General features: G+C 47.9%; 1 protein-coding gene across 1 annotated transcript in view; it reads right to left on the reverse strand.

Moving 5' to 3' along the window:
- The window catches only part of LOC146817998 (dimethyladenosine transferase 2, mitochondrial-like), a 135,137-nt gene that overhangs the window by 7,699 nt on the left and 109,249 nt on the right, over positions 1–18,189 (reverse strand). Inside the window, exon 6 of the mRNA XM_085611474.1 lies at positions 4,383–4,445. Coding sequence (XP_085467600.1) covers positions 4,383–4,445 — 63 coding nt within the window. The remainder of the gene's footprint in view (positions 1–4,382; positions 4,446–18,189) is intronic.

An 18,189-nucleotide genomic window follows, 5' to 3' on the forward strand; every position in this document is an offset into this window, starting at 1 on the left:
TTTATAATGCAAGTGATGAAATACAGTTCCAATGCACTAACTCAATTACCAACACAAGGAAAGTACATTTTCTATGGTAATCTACATGCCACACAGACAATAAAAATCTAGTGCCCCTAAAACCTGTTTTTTTAAACAAACCAATGAGAGAAATCTTCACAAGGGAATAAGAAGTCGCTACGAACAAGTTACTTACCTTCGGTAACAATATATCTGTAAGAGACATATATTAGTTATAGATTCCTTACCTTAGAATTACCCCCGGACATCAGACTGGATCCGAAGAATTTTTCTTCGGCAGGACCCCTGCGCGTCGGTAGTTGCCGTCGTGATCGCCGGAATGACGTCGCAGTATCTACTTAGGCGACGCCCCTGTGCGCGGACGTCAGTTCTTTACACGACAGTCCACGCCAGAAGAACAGAGCCATGCAAGACACTGACCACTGGTGCACAAAACTAGGGCCCTGAAATAAGTCCCTTACTCTAGAAGTCAGTTCGCAGAGCAGGGAGGATGGGTGGGGTGGTAAGGAATCTATAACTAATATATGTCTCTTACAGATACCGAAGGTAAGCAACTTGTTAATCTGAAAGAGACTATTAGTTATAGATTCCTTACCTTAGAATAGATACTCCAGCAATACCAACCCCGGAGATGGGTCTGCAAACTAAGTTCACACCAAAAATTCCTGGGGAACTGAACGGCCAAAGAAGCGGTCTCTCCGGACTGGACTATCCAGGCCGTAATGTTTAGTGAACGTGTGCAGTGATGCACACATGGCTGCCTGGCAGATGTCACTGAGGGGGAATTCATGTCCCAAAACAGCAGTGGCTGCAGTCGCCATGGTGGAATGGGCATGCAGTCCTACCGGAGGCTGGTTTTTAGCCAAGGAATAGCAAATGTTAATGCAAAGGATGAACCATCGAGAGATGATCCGCATTTGCATGGCTCGACCTTTCTTGGCGCCCACATAGCCAACAAAGAGTTGATCATCCACCTGGAATGGTTTTGTGCTATCCAGATAAAAAGATAGCTCACGTTTTGAATCCGGACAGAGGAGTTTCTCCTCCTCTTTAGAAGGATGCGGAGGTGGGAAGTAGCTGAGCAAAGTGATGGTCTGCCCTACGTGGAAAGAGGTAACCACTTTGGGAAGAAAAGAAGGTCGAGTTCGAAGGACAACCTTGTCCGGATGAACAGCTAGGAAGCAGGTTAAGAAGAAAGAGCCTGAAGCTCACTCACCCTGCAAGCAGAGGTTATGGCAACCAGAAAAGCAGTCTTCAAGGTCAACAGTCTGAGAGTACAATTATGTAGTGGCTCGAAAGGAGAAAAAATGGGGTAGGTTAAGACCAGATTCAAGTCCGACTGGGGCATTACGAAATGAATAGGAGGAAAGAGGTGAGTAATGCCCTTAAGAAATTGGGACTTGAAAAGAGAAGCCTGATCAGGAAGGCGGAGAAAGGCCGAAATGGCTGAAAGATAGCTTTTCAGGGTGCCCAGAGCACAGCCCTACTGGGCCAAAGAAAGAATGAGAGGAGAACCTCTGAAAGAGGGGCAGAAAGGGGATTCAAAGCCTTTGCTGTGCACCATGCCACAAATTTGTTCCACCTACAGGCGTATACCGTTTCAGTGGCGGGACACCTGGCTGCCAAAATGACATTACAGACTTTGGGAGGAAGATCAAAAGTGGTCAACTGTCGCCACTCAATCTCCACGCAAGAAGGTGGAGGCTGGACAGGTTCGGGTGGAGGACCGTCCACTGCTGCTGCGACAGAAGATCCTCCCGAAGGGGCAGTCTGATTGGAGGATCGATGGCCATGTTCAAGAGCTTGGGATACCAGACTCTTCATGCCCAATCCGGAGCCACAATAAAGACTTGGGCCCGGTCGCGCTTGATCATCTTCAGCACTCTGGGCAGAAGTGGTATAGGCGGAAAGGCATATAAAAGACCGCAATTCCACTCGCGGCAAAAAGCGTCGCCGAGCGAGTGCCGCCTTGGAAATTCCAAAGCGCAGAACTGCTGACACTGTGCGTTCTCTTTGGTGGCGAACAGATCAAACCAAGGCTCTCCCCACTGCTGAAACAGATCTTGCACCATCTCAGATTGAAGACGCCATTCGTGATGCATCATGCACCGGCGGCCGAGTTCGTCACCGTAGGAAGCTCGAGGCCCAAGGCCTCAGCCGCCCTACGCAACACCACTGTGTATGATGCACCCTTCTCTGTAGCCACGGTAGGGGAGGATAGCATACCAAGGTCTGGGGAGGTATCCAGACCACTGGTATCACCCAACTCCTCTCTCCAGTCCTACTCTTCTAGCTGGTCTGCCAGAGGGTCCACAGACCCCTCCCAGTCCTCCTCATCCTCTACTGGCTACCACTCAGGGCAAAAAGGAATGCCAGGATAGAACAGTGGTACAAAAGTACTAGTTGGAGCCAGTACCGGCGTCGGTAGATGCCGGTACGGCTCCCGTGTTCGGCTCGAGGGGGAGGCCGGAGTCAATGCCGGCCGGGGACTTAATCGACATCGGAGGCGTTGTCAGTGGAATCGGCGCTGGGGGAGGTGTTGTGAGGTCAACTGGTGCCGATCTTGGTCCAGGCCTGGATCCCTGCGGCGGGAGCCAGAGCCGCCGGCATCGAAGGCCTAGAGCCGCCAGCTGAGTCTGCGGGGCCCAAGGCGCGCCGGCGGAGTTGGGCTGCCCAAACATGAAGTGGAGACCCTCGTAAAAGGCAGAAAGCTGGGCTGGGGATGGTCTGGCTCCTGGGAAGGGAGGGAAGCTCGTTAGCCGCCCCAGCAGGCTCCGTGTGCGGAGCCGGACGACGACATTCCACGTCCTGCCGGACAACGGATGGGGAGAAGGTGAAGAGCGACGGTGCTTCTTTGCCTTCTTGTTGTGCTTTGACTTACCCGAAGACAAAGACTTCGATGAGGAGTGATGGTGGTGACTCTGCGACCGGTCCCGCGACCTCCCTCTCGAACGGGACCTCGAGCGGCACGGAACCGACTGCCGGGCCTCCAGAAGCTTTCGGGATTGCTCCCACAAAGACTTCAGGTACATGGCCTTCAGGCACCAAAGGCACACGAGTTGCGGATCAGTGACTGGCATCAGCTTGTTACAAGGCTTGCAGACGGTCCGCCAATGTGACATCCCTGCATGCACCAGGAGTCAAGCGACTCGAAAAAGGTCAACAAAAGTCGAAAAACACTATACAAAAAATGTCTAAGGGTACCGCTCTCTCCGGATCTGCGCTGGCTGGCGTGGAAAAAGAAAGAACTGACGTCAGCGCGCAGGGGCCAGATACTGCGACATAATTCTGGCGATCAGGACGCCAATGGCGAACGTGGAGTCGACAGACGCCACCTAACGACGCGCAGGGGTACTGCTGAAGAAAAATTCTCCGGATCCAGTCTGACGCCTGGGGGTAATTCTAAGGTAAGGGATCTATAACTTTTAGTCTCTTTCAGATAACTTTTTCACTTGGCAACAAAACCACTATCTAACCTCAGATATTCTAATCAAAAACTCAGAACAATATCAGAATGATGTATTAATATTCTTTGTCTTGAAAGTCTAAAGATGCACATTAATATACAACTACCCATTACAACAAGAGCAACTTCAATTTTAGTGCTTTGTTTCCTAAAGTGTCTGACAGGTGTGCGGTCTTAGTTTTTAAATCTCGCATTTCAGTTTATACCCCCTTCTCCCCCTGTCCTCATCCTTTTCAATCCATATAACAGACTAAATTGTCCACAACTAAAATTAATTTCATATTTCACTATACTAATTCACCAATAATCCTTTATAGGATCCAGAGCAGCGTGCTACTCACCAAAAAAGCGATTCAAAATCCCATCAGGGGTAGCAAGCGCTATATAAATGCAAACCTTTTTCCCTTTTCCTATCCCTCCACTATCCTTCTCAATCCAAATATCTGACTAACATATCCACCACTCAAATTAATTTCATATTTCACTATACTAATTCACCACTAAACTGTTATGGGTTACGGAGTAGCGTGCTACTCGCAGATAAAGTGCTTTGACCCCTTGTCAGGGGCAGTAAGCGTTATATAAATGCAATTACAAAATAATACATTGAGTTTTTCCCTATAAAACTTTTGCTTAGAAAGTTTCTGGCAGCTGATAAATTGCAGTAGAGAAGCTGTGAGAATTTTCATTAGGGTTTATTGCACACTACAGTGGATATGATTTTCCCTTTTGAGGCAACAAAAATGTGCACACATTAGCAATAAGGACATGGAAAATATAAAATAAGAGTATGACGAAGTTCAAAGCAATGATTAAACGATGCAGGATAAATAGCATAAGTACAATCAGTACAAGAACATTCTGCAATTGATAAAATAACTGCAGTAATACCTACCATGCTTTTTGGTATTACAAGGCCCCCCATTCTTGAAGACGTTAAAAAAGACGACCATGGCTCCTAAGGAGCAAAGAGAAAACTGTCATGTACAGAACCATAAGTCATAAATATGATAACACCTCCATTGATATAAAGTAAATAGTCTATTAGCAGAAGAAATGTTACAGAAAATACATAGTTATGTACCAGTAAAGCTGGGCAAGGACCCTTATTAATGCTTTAATATCTCCTAAGTGATGGCAGAGAAGGTGGTAAATTAAATTATCAAAGCCTTTAAGACAAAAAGAACATAATGGGCATGTACAGAGTACTACACGATATTTGCAATAGGTCCTTTATCACTCTTGACTAAATTATCAATAGACAGGCAGGAAAACGGAAATATACTATGCCATGTTGACACAGACTCAAAATAGGGAAGGACCTTGCATTTCCCCAATTATCACTGCAATTCACTCCTACTTGCTAACCTGAAGGTCTTCATTACAATTCTCGCAGATATGGTCCAAGACTCTATAATTCAACCAGATCATGTGCGTTTTGTTAATTGAAGGACACCAGCAGATCTTGTGAAACAAGTTAAGCAGCAAATCTGGAAAGCAAATGGCTACCTGGAAGTGACATTAACTATGCAATTTGCATGATTAATGTGTGGCCTTTTCTTTGGATTCTGGGGCAATCGGGGTTGCTTGGTAGTATCACTTCTGCGCAGATTGGTTTACCACTAATATCCCAGGGCCTCCGATACTACTGGATTCCAAATAGAAACCTCCCTTTGCGCTCTCAATTTTACAACAGTTTGTGGGTCGGATATTAAAGGCTTAGAATAAGGAGGAAGATGTAGGTTTTGAATTAGTATTACAGTAGTTGCAGTAAGAGGCATTTCTTACGAATAAGTAAGTATTTATACAAAGGAGAGGTATTGTAGTTCAAATTACCTACACAAAAGGAAAACAAAATGCTGTTGTACATTTTGATGCTGTCATACAACCACTAAACATTGATCTCGCTCAAGGAAGTTGTAACCACAAGTGTAAACAAGTATTTGCAATGCAATTGGTCTTGCCTTTGGGACCTTGTATGTATTTAGCTATGCAGCATATCAGCCTGGGAGCTGAAAAATCTACTGTTCTTTAACATGGAGGGAAACTGCGGAACACACCAGGTGTGGGAACACATGGAGAGAAATACTGCTTATCAGTGGTAAATTGTATTGTTCAAAGCTCTATTTTTAATATAAAATCAGCCCCTTCGATGGTCATATTACTGAAAAGACAAGATTTGAAAAAAAATATTATTGTTTACGGGTGCTCGTTGAATACAAGTTTCTTTTGTGGGTTTTTTTTTTTTTTAAATTGACTACTTGCAATTCCGGAATTTGTCACTAGATGGCAGGACAATCCACGGTATGTTGGCAGCAGCATCTAAACGCTGCAAATCCTTTCTTTGTCCGTGTGTGTCCATAAACTGTTTACACCGAATCCAGAACTGAAATGTTGACCAGAGTGAAAATATTTGGCAAGCATATGAAACTTTTAAAAAATACATGTAACATGAAAAATAGCCTGTGTAATCCAAAAAAATAGTGCAGTCTTTACGTGAACGGGTAACACAGTAACTACTCGCACCCTGTCCAAAACAGACATTCGAATCGAAGTTCAAATCGTTACAAAAAAGGTATGAATCGTAATCGTTTTAGAAAGCAATTCGTGGGGTGTGACGTTGCAGCCATGCGGCAACCTTTTGTAAAATTAAAAGTGCGTGTGCAAACAATGTTAACAGCTGCAGAAGGTTACAACATGAACGACAATAAACAGAGAGATGTACTCAATTCATGAAGGTACGGTACGTACAAGGCAAGCCTAAAGAGCGATAATCTGTGTGACTTTAAATGGTTTGGTTTCTAGCTGTCACGCGGGGGGGGTGTGTGTTTGAAGCACATGGTGCCTGAACTGCAGGCAGCTTGGTTTTCCCCTCTGTTTGGCAAATGGTAAGATCCAGATATGCGGCAGGCATGTCAGAGTAACCTCCCAGTGTGCTTTGTTGAAAGAACCCCATCGATGGCTAGAATCCTGACGGAGGTCCAAGCCTTAGCAGAGGGAGAGTGGTTCGGGATCCAGAAGGCCTTTAAAATCCACTCCTGCCTTCTACTGGTAACCACGCAGTACCACGTCTTAGCAGGGACACTGTCCAGGGAACGCCCTGTGATGGAAAGCGGAAACAACGACAGACTACAGGACGTTTTGGTCGTTTAACACCCTCAGACGCCATGGGGGTGGCTGCTAAATCTCAATGACAAGAACCTCTTTTACAGTTTTACAATAATCTTCGTCCTACGCCAGGTAATTTTTAATTCAGCATTTGAATCCGAGTCCCCTTGAGCTCAGTGTAGATAGCCATGTGTAAAGACCGCTCGGATGGGTTCACCAGCAAATTGTAATTTATTCCGCAAGTAGGTACCCCAACACAGTGCATCTATGGTGACCAGACTTTGAGAAGCAAACACCGGGACACGTCAGACATAAAAGTAGGATTATTTGACATATTTAGATATTTATATGAGGCCGAAACGAAGACCTTTTCAGTTCGAAAAGCATTGCAGTGAATAAATCACTTTGAAACTGAAGGCGGAGTTCAATCTCTCTCTGTCACCGGAAACGCAATTAAAATTAACCAAAGCATTGGGACACTGGGCCAGTCCTCTGAAAAGGGTTAATACAAGACATCTGGTCACCCTAATGAGCATCCCTATACACCTACCAACGGTGTAATGTACATCATGCTCTGATTTTGCTTCCTCGCTGTACCAAGACATTTATAATAAATTGTATGTTCCGCATAGCTATAATTTTTTATGACTCACTTTTCATGCTCGTTTTGATCAGACTCCCATTTCACACTCCAGAAGAGTTCTCTTCATGGAGTCCTTGCCAACCACCAAGGCAGCTGACCCAAACACCCATGAGGGAAGACTCCAGCTGGTTGTGTCCTCCTGTATTTAGAAAATAAATCCGTCTGCACCTCCTCACTTTACACTCACCAACCGACTCCTCTACATTTCAAACATCAAATGTCAAACCCTGCACATGAAGTGAATTAAAGTGTGCCACACATGTAAAAGAAAAGTGAACAACTATGAGGAAACTGGACCATTCTTCAAAACAGGGGTGTGCACTGTGGTCTATAAGGGCTGGATCTAAGCCAGAATTTCAACATAGCAGCAAAAGATATATTTATCATAGAAGTGATCTAAACTGAACTCATTCACATACAAATTTTCCTGAAAATCTGGCCTCATTCGTCACCTCTGATTTACAGTCTCCTTGTCATGGCGGTCATAGGAGTAGAGCTCAGGCAGAGCTCAGTTGCAAGAGGAAAGTAGAGCCTGGCTGCAGAGTGAAGACATCTGAACAACATTTATGGTAAGTGCCCTACAATGTCTAGCGGTCTGGGGGTTGTCATGTGGGGGGATAGACTAGACTCACTCAACATGCCGCGGCTGCCCTGACAGCATAAACATCTCACTGAGACAGATGCTGGGCATGAACAAGCTGTTCATGTAGATGCGTGTGCAGCTGTCACTGTGCTGATCAGGAAATGGTACACGTACAAAGCAGCCAAATTGTCGGCAGTAAACGCCGGACTGTACACAGGGGAAGTTTTATCAGAACTGGAATAATATTTATAGAGGTATGGAAATGCCAGAGGCAAGCACGACAACAGAGTTTATTACGACATTTCATATATGCTAAGGATATTAGTTTACTGGGAGTGGCGCACACCAGAATGACCGAGGGACGTTTCTGACATCTCTTTACAGGCGTTTCGAACTCTGAACATGCAAACCTTGCCTACTAGATTATCGTGCCTTGAAAAAGCCCTTTCAAGGGCGAAAAGCGTTGGCTGTACCCAAATATATAAAGAATATAAGAAATAAATGAATCTGCAACGTACAAAAAACAGAACCTGTGAAGGAACTCTTATTGCTCATTGACTCAGTACTGTACTAATCTATATTACCTCTCAACCTTTCTGTGAATAGTCAGCAGCCATTTAACTTCTAGAAAAAAACTAGTTAGTTACCTGTACACAATGGTTCTCCAGTATTGATATCTGGTGGAACTGACCTTTGCCCTGGGAACATTGCACCGAGGACTGCGAGGTCCAGCAGCCCTCCGCTTCCTGCTGCTGCTGCCTGCCTCTTCCTCAGGACCCGCCCCTGGACATCGGTCAAAAGCTCGCGGCCCCCGCTTCGCGGGAGCCGCTCGTGGTGGAACTGACCTTTGCCCTGGGAACATTGCACCGAGGACTGCGAGGTCCAGCAGCCCTCCGCTTCCTGCTGCTGCTGCCTGCCTCTTCCTCAGGACCCGCCCCTGGACATCGGTCAAAAGCTCGCGGCCCCCGCTTCGCGGGGGCCGCTCGTGGTGGAACTGACCTTTGCCCTGGGAACATTGCACCGAGGACTGCGAGGTCCAGCAGCCCTCCGCTTCCTGCTGCTGCTGCCTGCCTCTTCCTCAGGACCCGCCCCTGGACATCGGTCAAAAGCTCGCGGCCCCCGCTTCGCGGGGCCGCTCGTGGTGGAACTGACCTTTGCCCTGGGAACATTGCACCGAGGACTGCGAGGTCCAGCAGCCCTCCGCTTCCTGCTGCTGCGGCCTGCCTCTTCCTCAGGACCCGCCCCTGGACATCGGTCAAAAGCTCGCGGCCCCCGCTTCGCGGGTGCCGCTCATGGTGGAACTGACCTTTGCCCTGGGAACATTGCACCGAGGACTGCGAGGTCCAGCAGCCCTCCGCTTCCTGCTGCTGCTGCCTGCCTCTTCCTCAGGACCCGCCCCTGGACATCGGTCAAAAGCTCGCGGCCCCCGCTTCGCGGGAGCCGCTCGTGGTGGAACTGACCTTTGCCCTGGGAACATTGCACCGAGGACTGCGAGGTCCAGCAGCCCTCCGCTTCCTGCTGCTGCTGCCTGCCTCTTCCTCAGGACCCGCCCCTGGACATCGGTCAAAAGCTCGCGGCCCCCGCTTCGCGGGTGCCGCTCGTGGTGGAACTGACCTTTGCCCTGGGAACATTGCACCGAGGACTGCGAGGTCCAGCAGCCCTCCACTTCCTGCTGCTGCTGCCTGCCTCTTCCTCAGGACCCGCCCCTGGACATCGGTCAAAAGCTCGCGGCCCCCGCTTCGCGGGGGCCGCTCGTGGTGGAACTGACCTTTGCCCTGGGAACATTGCACCGAGGACTGCGAGGTCCAGCAGCCCTCCGCTTCCTGCTGCTGCTGCCTGCCTCTTCCTCAGGACCCGCCCCTGGACATCGGTCAAAAGCTCGCGGCCCCCGCTTCGCGGGGGCCGCTCGTGGTGGAACTGACCTTTGCCCTGGGAACATTGCACCGAGGACTGCGAGGTCCAGCAGCCCTCCGCTTCCTGCTGCTGCTGCCTGCCTCTTCCTCAGGACCCGCCCCTGGACATCGGTCAAAAGCTCGCGGCCCCCGCTTCGCGGGGCCGCTCGTGGTGGAACTGACCTTTGCCCTGGGAACATTGCACCGAGGACTGCGAGGTCCAGCAGCCCTCCGCTTCCTGCTGCTGCGGCCTGCCTCTTCCTCAGGACCCGCCCCTGGACATCGGTCAAAAGCTCGCGGCCCCCGCTTCGCGGGTGCCGCTCATGGTGGAACTGACCTTTGCCCTGGGAACATTGCACCGAGGACTGCGAGGTCCAGCAGCCCTCCGCTTCCTGCTGCTGCTGCCTGCCTCTTCCTCAGGACCCGCCCCTGGACATCGGTCAAAAGCTCGCGGCCCCCGCTTCGCGGGTGCCGCTCGTGGTGGAACTGACCTTTGCCCTGGGAACATTGCACCGAGGACTGCGAGGTCCAGCAGCCCTCCGCTTCCTGCTGCTGCTGCCTGCCTCTTCCTCAGGACCCGCCCCTGGACATCGGTCAAAAGCTCGCGGCCCCCGCTTCGCGGGTGCCGCTCGTGGTGGAACTGACCTTTGCCCTGGGAACATTGCACCGAGGACTGCGAGGTCCAGCAGCCCTCCACTTCCTGCTGTTGCTGCCTGCCTCTTCCTCAGGACCCGCCCCTTGACGTCACTTCATATCCCAGCACACACTTTTCCGCAGCGCGGATCGCAGCGCGGATCGCAGCGCGGGCGAAGCCCGGGACAAGGGCGGGCCCGTCTGAGCCCGTCAGAGACCGACTGAGGCCGGGACGGGGCACCCCTCTTGGTTCTGGCGTCGAGCATGTGAGCCGTGCGACGGTGAGTGTTGAAATATTGTATTGTATAGCTGACCAAGACTACAAGACTTAATCCCCCCTTTTCGGGTGTTATCGGAACACTTCCTTCCTAGTGGCGAGCTGATTTGTTGTCATCTTCTTACGTTAACAACTGAGTATGGCTACTGCCGGCGCCAGAAAGGGTCGGAAATCTGTGATTGGGACCGGAGTAGTTGGAACTATGGATAGTTTCATAACCAGAGCCGCATCAGTCCTACAGAGGGAAATTGAACTGACAGAGAAAAGACTGTCTCTAGACTTAGTCCTCGATAAGCGTTCCTCTTTGGGCAACATTGCCTCTGCCAAATCACCGGCTGCATCCACTTACATACCCGCATTAGCCCACCACACAAATGTCTCACCTTTGAGTGGAAATGAATACGTGGATGTCGTAGCAAATAATAGCGCCTGTACTGTGGTTGACCCAGGCGACTCTCCTCGCCCAGCCTCTTCAATTGCTACGATATCCGAAGGCACCACCAGATCTGGCCAATCCATCCGCCCCGATGCCACCTCTACTAAGTTGCCGGAGAAGGCGGCGAAACGCAAAAGGGGTGGCCCACCAGCGATGGCCAATAAAAGATCCAAAGTACAAAAGCGGACTAACGAGGGGGTATCTGAACCTGCACCCACTATAGACTTGATGGCTGATGGCCTCGAGGCATCACCAGGCCCCATACGGAACAATGATTTTTGGCAAAAGATGGAACAGCTTTTTACTACAATCTGTCGCCCCATCTGTAACAGACTCGATTCCCTAGAAAATGGTCTCACTAACCTTGAATCCATGATTGCTTCATCTATCAGATCTAAGGGCACAGGGGGCAGAGGGGGAATAACAGCAAGCTCTGCTGAGACTGGTGTCTCTGGTGCCTCCGTCCCAACTTTACCAACTGCCCTGACAACTATTGCAGATCAACCAATTGTTCAAGGCAAGGGCCAGAGTCAGGGATTGCCTATTGTCCCCCAAGTAGCTGCCCACGATTCAGCTAGTTTAGGGAGAAACAGAAACATAGCGAGTACTGTAACTTCTAACACACCCAACACCTCACTAGCAAAGTCTACCGGGCTCCTCCAATCCCCTAGTAAGCAGCCTCAGCCCTCTAGTGACCGGATCTCACCCTGTTTGGACCTTCCACCCGAATCGGCCCCATATGTGGTGATCCTTGCTGGTGTCCCCACCCTGAGCCAAGGATCAAGGGAGTCATTTTTTGATTTAAAAAACAAATGCATGCACTGGTTAAACTGCCACAAACCTCTTCCGAAACCGTGCTCAAGTGAGATTTTATTCGCCAGGCGAATAAATTGGGTTGGACATAGAGCCAAAGATGTACAGGGAGATTGTGTAGTCATCAATTTTAGGAACACAAACACGGTCAGACATATTTGCACATTCCAGTCAGGCCCTAATTCTAACGACCGCTCAGCAATTAGAGCTCTCCCCCTCACCTATTTTTACCCAGGCCTGCACCATCTTAGCACTATTAATCTAAATAGGGGAAGGGGGGACTTTGTGCGAACTAATAGGGCTGGTCTATTACCCTTTGATTATAACACTTTCCAAGGCCCTGATCGACACTGTTCGCCCACGCTTGAAGCCTTTTACCACCCTAACAGATACAGCACCCTTGAGCAAGTGGATTGACGTTTGAACCCTATTATTCCAAAAATGGCCCTAACCCAAGGGAACAAGTCAGAAACGGAAGGGCTGGCAAACAGGCCCCTGTGGGAAATTACAGAGAGGGCTTTGAGTCCTTTATCCGCCATTATCCCTGTTGCTGACCCGATCCCATCACCTAGTAAATCAAAGCCGAGTCCTCGTTTTCTATCTTGGAACGTGGCAGGTCTCAAGAGTAAACTGGATTGCGAGGACTGGGGTGTCTTTATAGACGATTTTGATATTTGCCTGATGCAAGAGACCTGGGCATTGGAAAATTTGCACAGGGTTGGCTTTGCATCATTTGACACACTGGCTGTATCTAGTGGTAGGGGTAGGCCCTCAGGGGGCCTTACCACCTGGGTAGCGCTCCACCTGGGTGCCGTGGCAAGGCAGATACACACCAACTCGCTAGACATTCAATGTACTCTTCTAGTGCTGCCTAACAATATTCATCTGGCTCTTTTGAATGTCTATTCGAGACCTTCCCAGGGTGGTCGGGAATCCGAGGTCATCGAGTTGCTTAACAAATTTATCTTGACCCTGGACTCAGAATATTCCGTGGTCGTAGGTGGCGACTTCAATTGTCAATACGAACCACTCTGTGTGTCGGCCTTGGACGACCTTAACACAGAGAACGAATATCGAAATATCCCTGATCCTATGATTCCAAAGGTCAAAGTGTGGTCCCCTCTGGCCCTTCAAATCTCCGCTCTCACACTTTCCTTGTCATTGAGGGCTTGCAATGGGAGATTTGATTCTGACAGACCAGGACGAGCTACCTTCAATAGGGTAGGTCATACCTCCATCCTCGACTATATTCTTATTGAAACTAGATCTTGGGATAAGGTGCTTGATTTTAGGGTGCTAGATCGTAATGATAGCGATCATAATGCTTTGGTTGTAACCTTTAAACCAGGCTGTTGGGGTATGAGCACCTATGATGTACCATCACCCACCACTGCACAACACCCCATACTACGTAACAACAAACGAAGGGTGAGATGGCCGCACATTGCCGCTAGCCCGAATAAAATTTCTGAAATTTACAGCCTTGCCCTACCTTATCTTGTGGAAATGTCTGAGGTGGAATCATCTCGACTTCCACCTGTACATGCAGCCGGACCCACAGGCATACACCTACAGTTAGTAGACAAACTCTCGAAGGCGTTTTGCCTGACAGGGCCCGCGAGGCCCCACTTGCCTAAAAGGCAACCGTGGTACTCTGCTGAGTGCAGGAAATCGAAGAGTGAGCTACTAATCGCCATCAAAAGCCTCGATAGAGATAGGATCAAAGTAGCAAGGGCCAATTACAAACAAATATTAGAAAGGGCTAAAAAAACACTGGGAGTCTGATATCTGGGAAGAATTAAGATCTACTCTAATAGCGAAGGATTTTAGGGGCTTTTGGACAACCGTGAGCAAAGGGAGGAAAGAAGCAGGAACGAGCTCATTCCCAAACATAGCTCCAGCTGTATGGGAAGCACATTATGGAGGTCTCTACTCAAGCCCAAACACAAACACTCCTCCTTCGCCTATTCCCGGATCTACCACTCAATGTGAGGCCTTAACGATGATAACTATAAAGGAGGTGGAAACGGCTATCCATCTTTTAATACCAAACAAAGCTCCGGGATTGGACAAAATCCCGGGCGACCTCTACCGTTCTGAACCTACGATCTGGGTGCCATATCTTTGTATCCTATTCAATTTTATTCTGTCGGGAGGTGATCTACCAGAGTCATGGCTAGGCGCGGAGATCGTGCCCATATTTAAGAAAGGCTGTCCTCTAAAACCTTCAAATTATAGGCCCATCAGCTTAATCGACATCACTCAGAAGCTGTTTGGGCGTATAATATTGGACAGACTCCAGGCCTGGGAGACTGAAAACAACATCTTAAGTTCACTGCAAGCAGGATTCAGAAAGGGCACCTCCACCGTGGACCAGATCTTCCGACTCCAGGTCATACATTGGAAGACCGTGAGTTTAGAGGGTGGCAGTCTCTATCTCATTTTTGTTGACCTGAGGTCGGCTTTCGATCTGGTTCCGCGTGAAAAACTGTGGAATGTGCTTCTGGCTCTTAATGTTCCCTTGTATCTTCTGGATATCATTGTTAGACTCCACACAAAAAACTTTGCCCAGGTAAGATGCGGCAAATATGGTGAGCTTTCTTCCCGTTTCCCTGTAAATCGTGGAGTCCGACAGGGATGCGTGTTGGCTCCAACATTATTTTGCCTTTATATCAATGGGCTCATTAAGCACCTGGAGGATATTAGGGACATAGATGCGCCCAGACTTGCCACAGGTTTGGTGCCAGCGTTGATGTTCGCTGACGACACTCTTTTGTTATCGCGCACATCAACTGGCATCCAACGCATTCTGGATGGCTTTGTGGATTTCTGTGCAGAGAGAGGCTTAGAGATCAATTTGGCTAAAACCAAATTCATGATCCTAAATCCCCCCAAACACACACGGCCAAACCCAGTTCTGAATGGTGTCTACCTTGAGCGGGTAACCACATTCAGTTATCTGGGGATTTTATTACAGGAAAACTTTGGCTGGGGTGGGCAAATCGCAAATTCTGTGTTAAAACTTGCACAAACCACCGGGGGAATCTCCCAAGTATTTAGGGGTTCGGTCTCCAAGCCAGTGTCCCCTGCATTGGAAATATATCGGACACAAGTAAGAGCAGCCTCCATATATGGAGCGGAACTGTGGGGCCATACCAGAATACACAGCTTGATTGGGTCGGAAAATTCATTCGTGAGGAGCTTGTTGGGCCTTCCATCTAGTTCCCCGCTGACCCCTATCAGGCTGGATTGTGGGTTATTACCCATTGAACAAGTGGTAATGCTGCGTCCATTGCTATATTGGAAGAGATTATGGTCAAACGAGGAGCTGGGACTCTACCGTGAGGAATTTAAGGGAGTCTGGTCCCAACTCAAGAGCAAGAATATTCCCTGGCTGAGATTCGTCAGGGATTCCTGCACTAAGATTGGCCTTCCAGAATTATGGACCACTCCGGAGGCCTCATGCTTGGCCCTACCCAAAGCTAAATTGGTCGAACAGTTTAAAAACCACCATCTTGCGCGTCTGTATGAATGCCCTAAGATCGGCAAGCTGACGGCCGCGTTCCTCCAAATTAAAGATAATTACAGGAAAGAGGAGTTTTTAGACCTGGTTAGTCCACCGGCCGCGAGGAAGCTTTACTGCCAATTCAGAATGGGTTGTCTCCCGCTCAGGTCATTTACATCTGGATGGGACGCCAATAAAATCACCGCATGCCCGGCCTGTAGCCACACACTTGAGGACGAAAAACATGTCTTTTTTTTCTGCCCAATATATTTACCACAAAGGAAACGCTGGATTAAGCCCCTATGCAATAATCTTGGTTTCAGAGAATGCGAAAAAGCAATGAGAATTTTAAAATATGACACTAAACCTCCGATAGTTTTCGCTGTCTCCCGGTTCCTCAACTCTGTCTGGTTATCACGTAGGAAATTTTTATAATTAACCACCCTGCCAAATATTTGTTTGCCAAAATCGAATGTAATGCGTTACCTTGAAAATGATTGAATTGGCTTTACTTTTTATGTTTTCTTTTATCGTATTATTTATTGTGTAAATGATTGTTGCTTTTATGGTCATTGAACCGAAATAAAGTTTAATGATGATGATGATGATATCTTTCATAGATGCACATGCTTGTATCTTCCCCTTCGTCATGGTGGGAGTCTCACGGTAAAAGAATAACCATAGCAGTAAAAGAAAAAACTGCATAGAAAACCCATAGGGAAGTATATGGTTTGGTAGCCTATCACCATTATTATGTGGTTCAAACACCAACCAATCAGCTGCCAGCCCTGAGATCACAATCCCCAGCAGAGCCACCATACCTTAGATTTCCAACCAGCCCAAAGAGTGAGCCAGGGATGAATCTAGAGATAAAAAGTGGTCTATCCGCTAAAAAACGGGGAGGCAGGCGGGCCACATGTGAATATATGAAAGATATTAATACTGGAGAACCACAGTGTACAGGTAACTAGTTTTTTCTCCAGTATTGAATCTTTCATAGATTCACATGCTTGTATCAGAATAGTCAGCAGTGTTTAACCGAAGCAGCGTTTGTAGGATAGACCCCTTTTTGTAGGGCTCTGCTTCCTAATATTAGAAATCGTAATGAGTTATGCTGCTCCAAAAACAAAATTATGCATACATTTGCTTGTCACCATGTTAATATGAAATATGAAAAAAGAAATTGATAATGAATATAACAGACAATCTAATCAAAATATACAATACATAGCATAAGAAGTACCTTAGTGAAACAGGTGCCGTATAACTGCTTGTCCAACTGCGGTGTCCGCTTTCCACGCTGTGTCCAGACAATAAAGTCTGGTAAACGTGTGAGCATTTGTCCATGTCGCCGCTTTGCAAATGTCCGGGAGCAATACTCCCGCGAACAATGCGGTCGAGGTTGTCACCTTTCTTGTGGAATGTGCGCGAACTCTAGCGCGCAAAGGCTTTCTTGCCTTCTCATGACAGAGTGATGGCCAAGGCTATCCATCTTGAAATGGAAGATCTTGATAGAGCGAAGCCTTTCCTAGGCCCAACAAAGGAGATAAGCAATTGGTCTGTTTTCCAAAATGATTTTGTTTTGTCAATATAAAATTTGAGGCATCTTTGATGTCCAAAGTGTGCAGCGATTTCTCTGCAACGGATGATGGATTCTTGAAATATGTAGGTAATGCAATTGGTTCATTAAGATGAAAAACTGTAGGGACATTGAGGATAAATTTTGGATTTGTCCTGAGAATAACTGAATTGAAGAAATGGTTCCGAGACAGAGAACGCCTGGATCTCACTGACTCTCCTGGCGGAAGCGAGTGCTAGTAATAATGCCACTTTCCAAGAGACGAACTGTAACTCAGCCTTATGAATCGGTTCGAACAGAGGTTTCATGAGATATGACAAAACTACATTGAGCTGCCACGGAATGGATGGCTGTTTGATAGGTGGGAACATTCTGAACAGTCCTTTAAGAAATTCCTTTATGATCCTCTGCGACCAAAGCGATGGATGATATAGCGTTCTACGATATCTTGATATAGCCGCAAGATGTATTTTTATTGAAGCATGGGATAGCCCAGCTTTGGCTAGGTGAAGTAGGTACGGTAGAATCTGCTCCGGCGAAGAGTGCAAAGGATGCAGATTTTGATTAGAACACCAATGACAAAATCGCTTCTATTTTGCTGTATAAGTTTTATTGGTAGATAATGCCCGAGAGTTCGATAATATATGCCTGCACTCCTGAGGGATATCTAAGGAATAAAATTCATGGTCATGAGGTTCCAGGCGACAAGTTCAGAGATGGTAACAGCGGGTGAAGAACTTGCCCTCCTCTCATGGAGATCAGATCCTGTATCAATGGAAATTGTACTCTGGGATTTACAGACAGCTGGTGGAGTTCCGAGATCCAGAACTGTCGCGGCCAAGCCGGGGCTATTAGGATCAGATGGCACGGTTCCACTCTAATTTTTCTTAGTATCCTTGGAATGAGAGGAAACGGGGAAAACGCGTATGCAAACATCCCCGTCCAACGAATGTGTAGTGCATTTCCCCACGATCCCTTCTGAGGGAATCGACTTGCGAATGGTGTGCATTTCTTGTTGTCCTGGTTTGCGAAGAGGTCCAGAGTTGGTGTACCCCATAACCTGAATATCTTTAAGAGCCGAGTTTGATTTAGTTCCCATTCGTGACAAGTTGAGATCGACCTGCTTAAGATGGTCTGCTCTCGTGTTGTGTACTCCAGGGACATGTTGGACCTGCAGAGAAATGTGGTTTTGTAGCATCCAGCTCCAAACCTCTTGGGCTTGGGCTGAGAGGT

This window comes from Triturus cristatus, chromosome 6 (genome assembly GCF_964204655.1).
Source record: "Triturus cristatus chromosome 6, aTriCri1.1, whole genome shotgun sequence".
Lineage (NCBI taxonomy): Eukaryota > Metazoa > Chordata > Amphibia > Caudata > Salamandridae > Triturus > Triturus cristatus.